We start from the raw sequence: 15,973 nt of genomic DNA, 5'->3' as shown, positions 1-15,973 counted from the left end.
TGTCTCAACAAAACCTATTTTCTTCGCTATAATCTCCTTCCTTGGCCTCCTTCTATATGCTAGTGTCTTGATTTATACTTCTATACTATTGTGATATATTCTTGATGATTGATAAGATGATTGGTGGTATTCTTAATAATCTTGTTGATCTTGATGATGAAAAGAGGTTCTTGATATTGGTGTAACGATTCTTGACGAATCTTGATGATTCTTGATGTTAAAGATAAATTGTGATTTTGATGATTTGGGAGGGATTAGAACCCTAGGATGGAGGGGGAATTTGTGTTGTAATGTTCTTGATTTATATTTGGGTGGGAATTCACATGTTCGGGTGTTGTTTATATTTAGAAGTCGTGATAGGACGAGTTATATGTGATTCTTGCTTTTGATCTGTTAATTAACTAGGTGGTGTCGTTAATTGTGTTTAAAAGTGTCTAAGCATGGTTTCGGGTTCTATGAAGGATCCCGGGACGAAATATTGATGAATGAGTCAGTGGGGGATAGGGGTACTCGCCACCTACCCGCTGCCCGAAGTTCACCGCCGGGCAGCGGGCAGGCGTCCGCCCGCTGGCTACCCGCTGCCGGGCAGTGATCTCCGGCGGGCAGCCGGCGGGTGATCCCTCACCCACCGGCTACCCGCTGGTTCGTGACCCCTCCCGGGTCCCCGGCTTCCCCGTTTGATGTCCCCCATTCCCCGTGGCGTCCCAACGGACCCCATTTATCGTACCTGAGTCTAGTCTGATGTTTCGGGTACCGTTCATAGGATAGGTGAATCTTAGGAATTGCATGTTAGTTGAATTGGTAGCCCGTTGACCTAGGTGGAAGTCGTATGAACCCCTTAGGACGATTCTTAGTATGTGATTGATCACACATAAGTGTTATTATATGTCTCCCCTTCATAAATGTGCTATTATGTGCTCTAATGTGTTATGTGATGCATGATTCCCCAACTTGGTTGCGATCAAATTGGCTATACGGGCAATTGGATGGGTTGAGAACCATACCAGCTGTTAACCAGACCATTTGCAATCGCTCAGGTATATAAATATTATATAGGGTTGTGGTCCAATGATGATTACTTATGAGCTGCGGTTCATTCTCCTGGCTGCGGTCAGTGATTCACTTCTTAAGCTGTGGTCCACATGGGCCTCGGTGCAATGACCCACCGGACCTGAACGCGCCAGGACGGTGTGTAGGGCCAATAAGCCGAGGAAGGCTGTAGTCCACCGATCCGAGTAATCGGGGCGGTGTGTAGGGCTACGGCTGGCTGCGACCCACCGAGCGATGGGACGACGGTGTGTAGGGCCATAGTCTCCGAGGATCTTCGCCCACCGACTGAGTATAGCTCCGCGGTGTGTCGGGCTTGATCCGCTATGGTCCACCGGCGTACCTATTGGCGGTGTGTAGGGTCGTAAGTCCCCCCTTGAAAAGGGGATCGCGGTCCACCGACTGGGTGCGTCAGCGGTGTGTAGGATCGTGGTCCGACATTGAGTTCGTCAACGGTTCTCAAAGGGTTGGTTGCGATCAACTCCCCTCGTACCGCGGTACTGAGGTAGGGTGTTGCGGGGCCGTGTTAATGCTATATGCATTGATCCTCATGTTCGGGGCATGCGATTGGTCCCGTGGCGCCATCAGTAATGATGTGATATGAATGATGATTCAATGATGATGTGATATGCATGGTGATGCAATGATGATGTGACGTGAATGGTGATTGGATGACGATGTGTTTGGAATTGGAAAGTGATCAGTGACCTGAGATGTGTATTCCTTGTGTTGTTATCTTTACTTACATGCTTATTGTTAATTGATGTGCTCACCCCTAATTGCTGAGTCTATTCCTGGTTTTAAATTAGTGTCTCTTAAGTATATATCTTCCTGCTTTGAAATGATTTTCGTATATCTATATATATCTATCTATAATGTATTTCAACGCGTTGGAGTGGGTTACCGGCATCTCTCGCTGAACAGATATATTTGGCTTTCAGGCACAAATGAGTAGACACTGGAGCGCGCTAGAGACTTGGAGCGTAGAATAGATAGTTCCCCTTTCGGCCTGCGTGTCATGCTTATGTATTGACATTGTTGAGGATTTTAGTTAGTTAGCCTGTGCACCTGAGTTCTCTAGCTCAAGTGTGGCATAGCACCCCGTACTATTATGATTATCTTTTGGGATTTAATGAGAATTACCCTTATTATATAAGTCTTAAATGTTTTAAAATTTCGGGGTGTTACAGTTGGTATCAGAGCCTAAGTTTGACCTTAAGATAAGACTCTTAAGACAAGACTTTAGGACATTAGACTTGAACTCTAGGTATTCAGGAACATAGGACTTAGGAATCTTAGGACGCGCGGTGAGATTGTGAGCCTACCCGTCACCATCACATAACATCCCACCACCTTATCCCTCATTAACTTAAAAGAACTCCTTTTCGCTTTTCACACCAAGGTAAGGGGACAAATCCTCTAATCGGTATAAACATTGGTTCTATAGATCAGCAACATGGCACCAAACAAGAGACAATCAAGGACTCCGGAACCCGCCGCACACGACCCCCTAACTCAGACACTACAACAACTAACCCAAGTCGCCCAAACACTGAGCGACGTAGCTCTCCGCAACAACCGCCCACCGCCAAACGCAAGCTCAGAGGTCGCCCGACAGGTCTCGAACCATAGGCCGCCCACTTTCTCGGGAGAAGAAGATCCCGCCATCCTCGAGGAATGGATACGGATCTTCGACAAAATCCTGGGATTGGTAGAATGCCTAGAAGAGCGTCGTGTAGAGATAGCCTCGTTCTATTTCGGACACGAAGCAGACCTTTGGTAGATCCACGAAGGACCCACTTACTGACAAGAACCAGGATTCAACTGGGAAGGTCTGAAAGCACGCCTGCGAGAACGATTCTACCCAACACACATAAAAGCCTCTATGCACGAAGAGTTCCTCCACCTAAAGCAAGGAACGACCACCATCACAGAATACCATAAGCGATTTCTCGAACTGGCACGCTTCGTGCCATAATTAGTTCCCACAGAATCAACTAAAATAGCAAGGTTTATATCAGGCCTCAACTTCGAAGCCCGAAAGGCACTAATACTGAGCGGACCCCGGACCCTCAACGAGGCTTACTCCAGTGCCTCTACCGAATCCAACTACTACAACATGGGGTTCAAGATCAGATCCGAAAAAGGAACACACGGGGAGGAGAACCCCCAATAAAGAGGACGAGAGTTAACACCAACACGAGACCAAACAACCAGACGGGACCAAGACCACCCCCAAGGAACAACGAAGCCCATACGGGAGGCTTCCCTTGCCCAAGGTGCAATCAAAGCCATAGAGGCAGAGACTGCATGGGAAACCCCTTGCGGTGCTTCAACTGTGGGAAAGACGGACACAAGGCCTTCCAGTGTTCACAACCCTCGAGCTCACACCCCACGAGTATGGGGCAAAATAGAAGCACCAACAACCAAGGGAATCATGGTGCTTCCGGGAAAGTATTCATCATGAGCCGCACACAAGCCGAACTAGGAGACCAGGACAACCCCAACGAAGAAAACGTGACCCCGGAAGACGAAGAGCACACAGATCCACCGGAAGAAAACCAAGAAGGAGAATTCTGTTTAGGATAAACTAAGGAACCCTTGTAGCAAACTACTAGTTTAGCATTAGCCACCTCGGGATCTTTTCTCTCTAATAAAATTTAAAAATATTCTAGCATAAAGGAAGCTAAACAACAACAAAACAACAAGGAGTACTAATGTAACCAATGGGGATTAAACCCTAAACTTCCTACTTATAAGACCAAGTTCCTAACCACTAGGCTATGGGTGTTTCTTGAAACCCAAAGGGAACACTCCCCTCTTAAACGTCTGTGTGTGTGTGTGTACTGTTGCTGTACATAATATATATAATGTGTAAATTTTTCTCTTTTCTGTGAATTATATATATTGTACTATTGCTGCGCACAATATATATGATGCGTACGGTTGTTGTGAATACAAATGTGTATGCTTTTGATACAATAGGTCCTACTAAGCTTCTTTGATTTGAAAAGATAAGGACATAGTGTTAGAAAAGTGGAAAAGAATACATAAATTAAAAGTGTTTACAGTTCTGCATTCATATATGAAATTCGGTATTATACCATTAGTTTATTAATTAATTAATACAAAACTGGAATATAATGTTTTCTTCTAATTAAGTTTTACTAGCCATTGAATGAGGAAATCTTTTGGCCAAGGACTGAAGGTGATGAAATACTTACTCCTGTTCCAAGGAAGATGACTGGTAGGCCAAAGAAAAAAAAGAAAGCTTGAAGAAAATGAAAAAACAAGCAAAAAATGAGTGAAGAGTTAGAAAGTTGTCTAAAAAAGGAAGAATTATGACATGTCAATTATGCAAGGGATATGGACATAACAAACGATTTTGTCCTACATTGTCAACCCAACAAGCAGAATCTGCTGGTTCTTCTACTGTTAGAGGAAGAGTGATGGTTCTTTTGCTGTTGGAGGAAGAGGAAGACCATCGACTGCTGTGAGAGGGAGAGTGAGAGGAGGAGGGAGAGGAAGTGGAAGAGGGACAGACCTGTCTCAAGAAAGCGTTGTTAGAATGTCAGGTAAATTAATTGAACATAATGCAGATTTAAATAATTCATGTAGATTGCTCTTAGCAATTTATGATTAATTGACAATGCTTTCTTCTTTTCTGTAGCTTGCGCAGAGTGAAGCTCAATGGGACCATGCTTTGAGCATAATTCCACACTGTCACCGTCGAGGTTCAAACCTTGGTCTCTTCTCTAAATACTGCCTAGTGAACTATTGAGCTAAGCTCGTCTGGGCATGGCAAAAGAGATTAGCTAGAGAGAGAAATGGAAGAGATTAGATGAATTACTTGGATATTATTTTTGTAGTGGTATTGATATTGTCTTGTGATTGCTTCTATATGCAGTTTCATCTTGAGGATGCAAGTAAGAACATGCATGATGGCACTGCTCTTTTTGACCTTCATTACAAACAATTAAGATCAAAGAAAGAAGAAAGAAATTAATTAGAGAATATTTATTAGAGATACACTATAGACAGAGATTTGGATTTACTGATTTGGACTTGGAAAGGGTTTGTAGAATGTGAAGCTTTCTGCGTGATGCCACCCTCCTTCGGAGTCTTCGTGATACCATCTCTCTCTTTCTCTCGTTGTTTCTTTGAGTTTGTAATTCTTTGTAGGTGATAGAATGACAAATATATGTAATAAGATCAATAGTGTCTGCTTTGCTTTGAAAATGTGGTCGAGTGAGTAAAGAACACATGATTATATTGTTGTATTAAAAAGGTACACGTTTGATTCTTTCCAACACTTTTTGGTTAAGTCCATCGTACTGAGTCTTCATGCTAGTGCGATTTATTATATTTTTCCTGTGTAGTTTGTAAGCTATTACGCATGAGTACCGGGCATGTGTTGTGGCACGTACACGATCTTCCTTGTGCGATTTACCTCTCTTATGTAATTTGCACTCTATCATATAGGAGTAACAATTTGCCTATGTATACCCTCCAGGTACGAAACCCGCAATCACTATTTAAGAGTACATGTTGTGTAAGTCCACACTTGTGTAATAGTTTGCAAACTACAAAAAAAAAATTCATATTATTGCAGAAAGGGAAACCCGCAATCAGTATAAATTGCCACGTCTTGAGCTGTTCGGGGCCTAAGCCAGGACAGCGCTTCCTTGCAAGCCAAGCCCTCGGCCGTGAGAGCGTCGGAGAATGGTGACAGAACACCGTTGCGGCGCGGAGAAGGGAGCTACCCTCTATGCAGCTGCACCCGAGTCCTGATTGAAAGCGGCATCGAAGTAGCAACAGCAAGCTCCGGTTGGGGGATGTGGCAAGACTTGCTGCTGCAGCGACATGGCAGGTGGCGGCAGATTCGACGCCTCCCAAGAAGCGTAGGCATTTATAGCTTGTGACACAACATGCCGTAGAGGCTTCATGCATGCGTCCCAAACCACATTCTTCCTAGAATTCCAAATATGATAGAGCACTGCAGCCACTTTAACAAGAACATCTGGCGTTAATATACACATAGCATTCCGAAACCATTCCGTAAAATACCTCCAACCACACTTGAGATCAGAAGGTGGGAAACATCCCAAAAAAGACTAGCATAATGGCAAGCAATTAACAGGAGAGTGCATAACATCTTCATGATAAGTAACACGCATTGGGCATGAAGGAGATTAGTGGTAGTAGGGAGGATAACACTTAAAGCTCTCCACAGGAAGGTCTTCCACTTGGGGGGGGGACTTTTAATTTCCACATTGCGGACCATTTATCAAATATGGTAGGGTCAGAGGTGTATTCACCCGTTAGAAGTCTATAACCACTTTTAACTGAGTACAAACCACTAATATCCTTGTGCCAATACCAAGAATCCTCATAAGACGGGCACACAAGCACTCTCTTAATTTTATCCACATCACCTGGCTCAAAAATGTCTTCTAAAATAGCCAAGTCCCAAGTATGAGTATCCTGGTCAATTAAACCCACAACTTTTGAATTAGCCAGTTGCTGTGGTGCGGTGGTGGTGATCATAGGGTTGGGACCAAGAAGCCATGGATGTTACCATATTAGAATAGACTCACCATTCCCAATTCTTCTCCTCATCTCAGTGCAAATACGGGCATGAGCAGCCATTATGCTCCTCAAACAGTAACTAGGGTTATTGCCCAACGTAGCATCAAAGAAGGTTGTCCTAGGGAAATACCGTGCCTTATAAACACGGGCCGCCAGCGAATCCCGGTTTATAAGAAAGCGCCACACCTGCTTGCCTAACATAGCCAGATTAAAAGTCATGATATCCTTAAAACCCAGGCCTCCAACAGCTTTAGGCTTACTTAAACGGTCCCAGGCTATCCAATGAATGCCCCTTCCTGCGCCATTCTTGCCCCACCAGAACCTGTTCATACACCTTTCAATAGCCAGACATAAGGAATCAGTCAACAGAAAAATGCTCATAGTAAAAATCGGCATAGCTTGGGCCACACTTTCTAACAGAACCTCCTTCCCTGCTTGTGATAGCAACTTCTTATTCCAAGACCCTACCCTTAGTTGGATCTTTTCCTCAATGTTAGAAACAAAGAACTTCTTAATTTGTGATATAATGTTCTTGATATATATATCGGGCGGGAATTAGCATGTTCGGGTGTTGTTTATGTTTAGAAGTCGTAATAGGATGAGTTATACGTGATTCTTGCTTTTTATCCATTAATTGACTACGTGGTGTCGATAATTGCATTTAAAAGTGTCTAAGCATGGTTTCGGGTTCCACAAATGATCCCGGGACGAATTTGTGATGAATGAGTCAGTGGGGGGTAGGTGGGGGTAGGGGTACCCGCTGGTCCATGACCCATCCCGGGTCCCCGACTTCCCTGTTTGATGTCCCCCATCCCCCGTGGTGTCCCAACGGACCCCGTTTGTCGTGCCTGAGTCTAGTTTGATGTTTCGGGTACCGTTCGTAGGATAAGTGAATCTTAGGAATTGCATGTTAGTTGAATCGGTAACCCGTTGACCTAGGTGGTAGTCGTATGAACCCCTTAGGACGATTCTTAGTATGTGAATGATCACACGTAAGCTTAATTATATGTCTCCCCTTCCCTATGTGCTATTATGTGTTATTATGTGCAATTGTGTGTTATGTGATGCATGATCCCCCAACTTGGTTAAGAACAAGTGGGCTATACGGGCAGTTGAATGGGCTGAGAACCATCCCAACTGTTAACCAGGCCGGTTAAGATCGGTCAGGAATAAAATATTATATAGGACTGAGGTCCACTATACGGGCAGTTGAATGGGCTGAGAACCATCCCAACTGTTAACCAGGTTGGTAGAGACCGGTCAGGTATATAAAGATTATATAGGACTGAAGGTCCACATGGGCCTCAGTGATATGACCCACCGACCTGGACGCGCCAGGCGGTGTGTAGGGCCAACAAGCCGAGGAAGGCTGTAGTCCACCGACCTGAGTAATCAGGCGGTGTGTAGGGCTACGGCTGGCTGCGACCCACCGAGTGATGGGACATCGGTATATAGAGCCGTAGTCTCCGAGGATCTTCGCCCACCGACTGAGTTTAGCTCAGCAGTGTGTCGTGCTTGATCCGCTACGGTCCACCGATTATGCGCATCAACGGTGTGTAGGGTCGTAAGTCCCCCCTTGGCGCCATCAACGATTATGTGATATGAATGCTGATTGAGTGATAATGTGTTTCAATTGAAAAGTGTTCTGTGACCTTAGATGCGTATTCCTTATGATGTTATCTCTACGTAACTGTTTATCATGGTTTGATGTGCTTGTCCCTACTTGCTGAGTCTATTCCTGGTTTAAAAACTAGTGTCTCTTAAGTATATATCTTCCTGCTTCAAAATGATTTTCGTATATATATATTTGAAGTGGGTTACCGGCATCATTCGCTGAACAGATATATTTGGCTTTCAGGCACAGCTGATTGGTTCCCCGAGCGGGCTAGAAGAGCTTGGAGTAGATAGATAGTTTTCCTTTTTGGCCTGCGTGCCTCAATGATGTATCGAGGATAATTAGTTAGTTTAGCCTGTGCATCTGAGTTCTCCAGCTCAGATGTGGCATTTACCCCGCACCCTTCTGTTTAATAATACTCTATTTTAGGACTTCTGAGAATTTACCTTTATTATATAAGTTTTAAAAGTTTCAACATTTCGGGGTGTTACAAGTTTGATGATCTGCTCCTGGATCTTCAGATCGCTTCATCCATCTACAGTGCAATGTGTTATGCACTTTGATAAACTGAGAGATATTTGGGAGGATCTGCGCACACGCTTATCACAGAGGGATGCACAACGCATTTCTAGCCTACAAAGTGAGATCCACAACCTTAAGCAGGGAACTCTCTCTGTTAACGAGTATTACACTAAGAGCAGAACCTTGTGGGAGCAAATGAACAACATGAGGCCAATTCCTCTCTGCAAATGCACTCCAAAATGCTCATGTGATCTCGTAGAAGTCATCAGAAATGAGAGAGAGTTGGATCAGGTAATTCTCTTTTTGAAAGGATTAAATGGAGATTATGATAGCTTGAAGTCCAGTGTACTTGTTTTAGATCCTCTGCCAGAAGTTTATAAAGTTTTTGTTATGGCTGAAAAATTGGAGAGACAAGTTGCTTTGAGAAATCTGAATCTAGGTAATTTTGATCTGAATCAATCCAATGCAATTCAAAGTAATTTGAGTGAGGAGATTATTGCTGCATCCTCATACAATGGCAGAAAGTTCAATGGTGCAAAAGCAAAATGTACCTATTGTGGCATGTCTGGACACACAGTGGATAGGTGCTATAAGAAACATGGATTCCTTTCCGGTTGGATTCAAGGCTACAAAACTAAGAATAAACAGCCAGTTACAACATCATTCTTGAACAATTCAGATCTGGGAATAACATCTGAGCAATTACAGAAACTTATCTCAGCTTTTCAGACTCAACAAACACAACCATCCGGACCATCTAGTTCAAATGTGACTTCTGCTATTGCTTTAACTCCTAAGTTTGATGAGCTACACACAGACAGTGAAGACAATTTCTCTATTAACTCCTTTTCTTTAAGTTCTCACACTTGGATCCTTGATTCGGGAGCCACAAATAACATAGTGTGCTCCCTTGATTGTCTTACCAATTATCACATGGTGGATGAGGTTAAAGTGAACCTCCCTACTGGCCAATGTATATCAGTTGAACATATAGGGGATGCCAAGCTAAGTGAGAATCTATGCCTAAAGGAAGCACTGCATATCCCATCTTTCAAGTTTAATATTGTTTCTGTGAGTAAATTGATTGAGGATGCTGCATATACACTGACTTTCATGTCCAAACAATGCACAATTCAGGGGATTCATGGGCAGATAGTTGGTTTAGCTAAAGAAGAAAATGGCCTATACATATGGGTGGAACCAAAGTCACAAAATAAGTGCTATGTTATGCAGTGCACTAGTCCGGAGCTTTGGCATCAAAGGCTGGGGCATTTCTCAACCAACAAGCTCCACCTCCTTTGTGATATTTATAGATCAAAAGTTAAAAATATAGCATGTGATGTGTGCCATATATCTAGCTAAGCACAAATGATCGCCTTTCCCCTTAAGCACTACTAGTTCAAAAGCTTGTTTTGACTTGATCCATGTAGATATATGGGGACCTTTCCCATTTTGTTCTTTCAAGGGGGAACGTTTCTTTCTTACTATAGTTGATGATTACTCTCGGTTTACATGGATACATTTGATGAATAATAAAGCTGAAACTAGACAATTTATGAAGAGGTTTCATGCATATGTGTCCACGCTCATTTTGGTAAGATGATTAAAACTATTAGAAGTGATAATGGAGTTGAGTTTAGAATGGATGATTTCTTTTTAGAAAATGGCATTGTACATCAACGTTCTTGTGTCAACACTCCTCAACAAAATGCAGTAGTTGAGCGTAAGCATCAACACATCCTCAATGTTGCAAGATCACTCCGTTTTCAAGCTCACCTTCCTTATGATTTTTGGGGCCATTGTATAATGCATGCAATGTTCTTAATAAATAGGCTGCCTTCTCCGGTGATCAATCTCTCCACTCCATATCAGATGTTGTATGGCAGCTCCCCTGACATATCTTCTCTAAGAGTATTTGGCTACTTATGCTACGTTGCCACTAACTCTAAGGCAAGACACAAAATGGCTCCCCGGGGCAAAAGGTATATTTTTCATGGTTTTCCAGCTGGAATCAAAGGATATTTGTTGTATGATGCAGATGAAGGATCCACCATTATATCTAGAGATGTTACATTCTATGAAGGCCAGTTCCCCATGGCAGAGAAGGATGTGCTTGATCCCACTCTGTCCTCACAGCCATCTCTACCCAATGTCCCTATCTCCACGGACATAGACTTGGATGATCAGTAGGTTCATGACTTTGAACAGCCACAATTCAATCCAGATGCGGCTGATTTTAATATCTCAGAGCCTTTGGAAGATGAACACCATCATTCCAGTAGCAACTCCTAGAAGCTTCAACACAACTCTCCTGAATCTGCCACCCAATTCTCTGAATCTGCCAACAACAATTCAACCCCTATTGACATGCAGCCACGTCGTTCAGATAGAAACAGGCGTGTTCCAAAAAGGCATTTGGATTATTATTGTGATGCAACCACAATCACAGCTCAGGGTTCCTAACATCATATCCTATAACCCTATCAGATCAAATACAATATACACGATACACATTTAATACGATTCCAATGTTTTCATATGTGTCATTCCAAGGTTTAGACCTTTGACCTAGTAATTCACTCGCGTGATGCAGGGGAAAAATTGATGTTATTATAAATATATATAAAAAATAGAAAAAACAAAAATATTTTAAATAGTTTAATATAATAATATTTTTGAGCTTCCATCGGTCAAGTATTTATTATTTTTATAGAATAAAAAATTACAATTAAAATTAAAATTAAAATTTTGTGTGGTTAATATAATCTCTAATTATGTACCTATTCAAATAAACTTATAGAGAGAATTTACATAATTACATTGATATTTTATTCTTAATTGTATTTCATCTATATTATAATTTTCACAATACGAATAATAACTAAGATAATTACATTTAGAAAACAAATTTCAAATTTTGTATGAGTAAATTTAAAATAAATGTAATCCTTTGTTATGGGGAGAAAAAATTGCTATTTTATTTTTCAAATGTTTTGTTTTTTTTTTTTTTTCTAGTAAAGGATGTTGTGGCTATTTTATAATAATAATAAGGATAGAGATAATAATTGTAACAATAATTACTTCCCAAACCATATAACTTTATTATAGTTAAGATTAAAGTTTATCTTAGTTTGTTAGTTTGGATTAGTTTATCCTTTTCTTAATAACTATCTCATTTATGTGGTAGTAATTTGCTTGTTAATGGCTATTTAAGGCCATTGCATGCTAAATGAAATACAAAGTTGAATCCGTGATGAGTTCGGCCATGAGTTGGTCATGACAAACCTGACTTATCAAGTGTGGAACCTCATTTGTGGCGTCATTCTTATCCTACGTATCACCTTATAACCTGGTGTGGTCGAGGACTTATCAAAATCCAAAAATTAGCCCTTTTCCCAGCCCAAGCTAAACCTCCATATCCGATTTCACCTAGCCTAATAAACTCATTTTAAAATATTCTTTAAATTAGAGGGCGAAGAAAATATCGGGCCAATCAGATTCGCATCATTTGGAATCAGAGCACACAGTTGTCTCTTCACGAAGACTCATGAAGCTTTAACGGTGCCTAAAACGTGGATTCGAGGACGAATCCCTCTAAAGAAAGAGGGAATGTTGTCGGCACGAGAATTAACAATTGGTTGTTAGAACATTTTAGAATTAGTTTTATTAATTAATTAGGATGGTTATCTCCAAATTATTTTAGATTTAATTTGTTAGTATTACATTATTATTATTAATGTTTATCTTAGTTTGTTAATTAGGATTAGTTTATCATTTCTTAATAACTATCTCATTTATGTGGTTGTAATTTGCTTGTTAATGGCTATTCAAGGCCATTGCATGCGAAATGAAATACAAAGTTGAGAATTTTCACTACAAGAAAAATGCACATATACAACACTAGAAAGACAACAGTTTTTAAGAAAAGTGTTGTCTTTTGTATAAAAGACAACAGTTTGGTCCAAAACCGTTGTCTATGATGCAATACTTTTGTCAAAGACAACGGTTTTTAGTTAACCATTGTTATAAGTGTGTTGTCTTTGTGCATTTGTGAAAAGACAACAACACAACGACAACGGCTTTTTAAAACCGTTGTCTATGTGCATTTTTTTTAACTGTTGCCGTTGGTGTGTTGTCTTTAAGCGCACTGGAATACACAACACTAGAAAGACAACCATTGTTTAAAACCACTGTCTTTGTGCGCTCTTTTTTTTTTTTTAAAGACAACGGTTTTATTTAACCATCGTCGTTGGTGTGTTGTCGTTAAGCGCACTTGAATACACAACACTAAAACCACAACGGTTTTATATAACCGTTGTCGTTGCGCGTTCTTTATTTGTTTAAGACAACGGTTTTATTAAGGGTTGGGGAAGTAGGGTTTGAATTTGTGCAAAATTTCTGTGAAATTTCGCTATTTAATGTTCATATCTTGAGTTTAAGCACCCTGGAATAATAAAAATTTAGTCATTTTCTATAAGGAACTCAAAAAATAATATCAGTTAGTTATTTCCTTATATAATAAACAACATTAAAGGTTTCTCTCCATTAACTTTATGTACCTATTGGATGTTATCACTAGTTATAGTTGTAACTAATGGTGGATCTCCATTCTCTATTCGGATCGACCTACTTTCAAATATATCCATGCGCTTCTTAAGGTTACGGTTTTCTTCATCCTTCTCACGGAGTTTAGCCTCTAGCTCTTTGATGTAAATAGATTTTGTGTCATTAAAGTTTTTTCGCTTCACTCCACCCCCATAACCATATACATGACCATGACGTTGTTGTCCAAAATGTTTTTCAACAATTTCAAGGTTTGAAAGTGATGGGTTAGACCTAATAATCTTCACAATTTCATTCTATAACAAGTTTACAAGTAAACAAGATTAATGCAGAAGTATATCAAGATAAAAAGATTAATGCAGAAAGGCTAAATAATGACACTTAGATTACATATTTTCTTCTTCTTTTGTCCCATTTAATTTTTCAATTTTGCTTATAGTCTTTAAGAAAATTACTCCCAAGTCAGGCGGTTGTGAATCTTTACATCCCAATAAGTTGAAAAAAACAAATGTTATTCTAGCCTCAGTCTTACTAGCATAACTGTTTTTTTAGTACATTTATTTCAATATGATTTCTCTATGTGGGTTACTCCCTGGTTACTCCCTGTGCGATGAGGCATTCCCATATCTGATGTTGACCTATTCTTAGTGTTTTGCTAACTGATTTTCTGCATAACTTTCAAATGTAAGTGATTATTTAAATAAAAAATATTTTTTATAATATATAAAACCGCCATTACCATATCAACATACCTAAAACTTTTCTGTCATAAATTTGTTAGTGACAAACCACTTCGAATCTTCAATATTTACTCCAGGTAGAACACTTTTTAAAGCCTCAGTCTTACTTGATGCAAGGTCTCAGAAATTTTATATTCAAAAGTGACCTCCAATTTGTCCACAAAGTACAGATATGCTCTAGGGTATCATCACGACATAACTCAATATTTCGATTATCAAAACATTCCTATGATTTTTTTTTTTAAATCAAAACAATATTCCTATAAAATTTTGAAGAAAAACATAAAACTTTTAATTTAAATGTCAATACACAATTATTAAATTTGTTGAAAATGCAATATTTACTTATACCTTTACTACTTCCCACGTATGCTGCTTATCTGTATTCTCTATATCTTTACATGAAAGCACTTGCATTGGACAAATATTTCGATCACAGCCGATTTTTCCTAAGTTTCTTGACCAATATTGATGATTTTTTTCCAATGGACAATTGTTATAGAATACAATATCAAGCTTTTCTCCTTTTTTCATGGGTGCAATTGTTAAATTTTTTGTCTTTACTTGGAGATGAAACTATTAAATAAAATGAAGCAATAAATATTTGTATTGGAACATTTTTTGGAGTTAAACGAGCTCCAATATTAGACGAACCACGGAAGTTAGATGAGTTGTAACATCAGACCTACAAGAATTAGACGAGCTATCTGGGAGGTCTACTAGTAAATAAAACCGGGATGTCTATTAACCCTAAGCTAGTGAGCTCCGTTGGAAAAGTGGGTTATCATATCCTATAACCCTATCAGATCAAATACAATATACACGATACACATTTAATACAATTCCAATGTTTTCATACGTGTCATTCTAAGGTTTAGACCTTTGACCCAATATCATAAAATGAACACTTTAATTTGTATATATCACATTATCACCTTATATAAAACCATCATTACCATATCCCTAGAACTCCTAAATGAAGAAAGATAATTAGTAGTCTAAATTATAAGAGGAAATATATAAAACTAAATAAGTTTCTGAGACCAATTTTCATAGTTTACACCTTTGACCCAATATCATAAAATGAACACTTTAATTTGTATATATCACCTTATCCAAAAAGAAGTGCATGACAACAGAAATCTTGCAAATTCATACTGTTAGGAAATAATAATTTGTGGCTCAAATCAATGCCATTAACATCACCATCCTAGTTGTATGCAGCATGTTTCACGTCTCCAGCGAATGTCTTGGGTCTCCATTCAAATTCTCCCCACGTAGCATGTGTTTCCTTTCTTACATGCGCTTTTGTCTCTTTTCTTATTGTATAAATAGCATTCTTTATTTGCTTTGTAATCATACATCAATTCATATTGAAATTGAATTCATTTATTCCATTCTTTTGCATTCCTCACGTAGCATATATATATATATATATATATATATATATATATATATAGAGGCGGGTTCAGGTGCGACAGTGTCTTACGGTGCGGTTATTTTTTACGATGCGGCAACACCAATAGTTCAACAAATATGCACCATCAACGTTAGGAAAATACACCACACAAAACAGAGTAAACAGAGCCCTGCATCACCAAACACACACCATTAGGTGTGAGTAAAAACACCATACACTGTTCGGAAATACACCATTGGGGATGGTGAGTTATATGGTGTATTTTTTTGAGTCTGTTGTGTATTTTGTGATGTTTTATTGCATTTCATTGTGGTGTGTTTTTATTACACTGTTGGTGTATTCTGGAATTTGACCGCACCGCCGCACGGTAAGACCCCGCCGCATATGAGCGCTCTTCTATATATATATATATATATATATATATATATATATATATATATATATATATATATATATATATATATATATATATATATT

At 39.6% G+C, this 15,973-nt stretch overlaps 1 protein-coding gene across 1 annotated transcript; it reads left to right on the top strand.

Annotated features, from left to right (window-relative positions):
- The first annotated feature begins 8,803 nt into the window (after positions 1 to 8,803).
- On the top strand, positions 8,804 to 10,135 carry LOC109171674. Its single transcript, XM_019320744.1, has one exon. The coding sequence runs from the start codon at positions 8,804 to 8,806 to the stop codon at positions 10,133 to 10,135; it is 1,332 nt and encodes a 443-aa protein (XP_019176289.1).
- Positions 10,136 to 15,973: the final 5,838 nt, after the last annotated feature.

Source organism: Ipomoea nil, unplaced genomic scaffold (genome assembly GCF_001879475.1).
Source record: "Ipomoea nil cultivar Tokyo-kokei standard unplaced genomic scaffold, Asagao_1.1 scaffold0327, whole genome shotgun sequence".
In the NCBI taxonomy this organism is placed as follows: Eukaryota; Viridiplantae; Streptophyta; class Magnoliopsida; order Solanales; family Convolvulaceae; genus Ipomoea; species Ipomoea nil.
The sequence above is the reverse complement of the archived record's forward strand: the minus strand, read 5'-3'. Positions and strand labels throughout refer to the sequence as shown.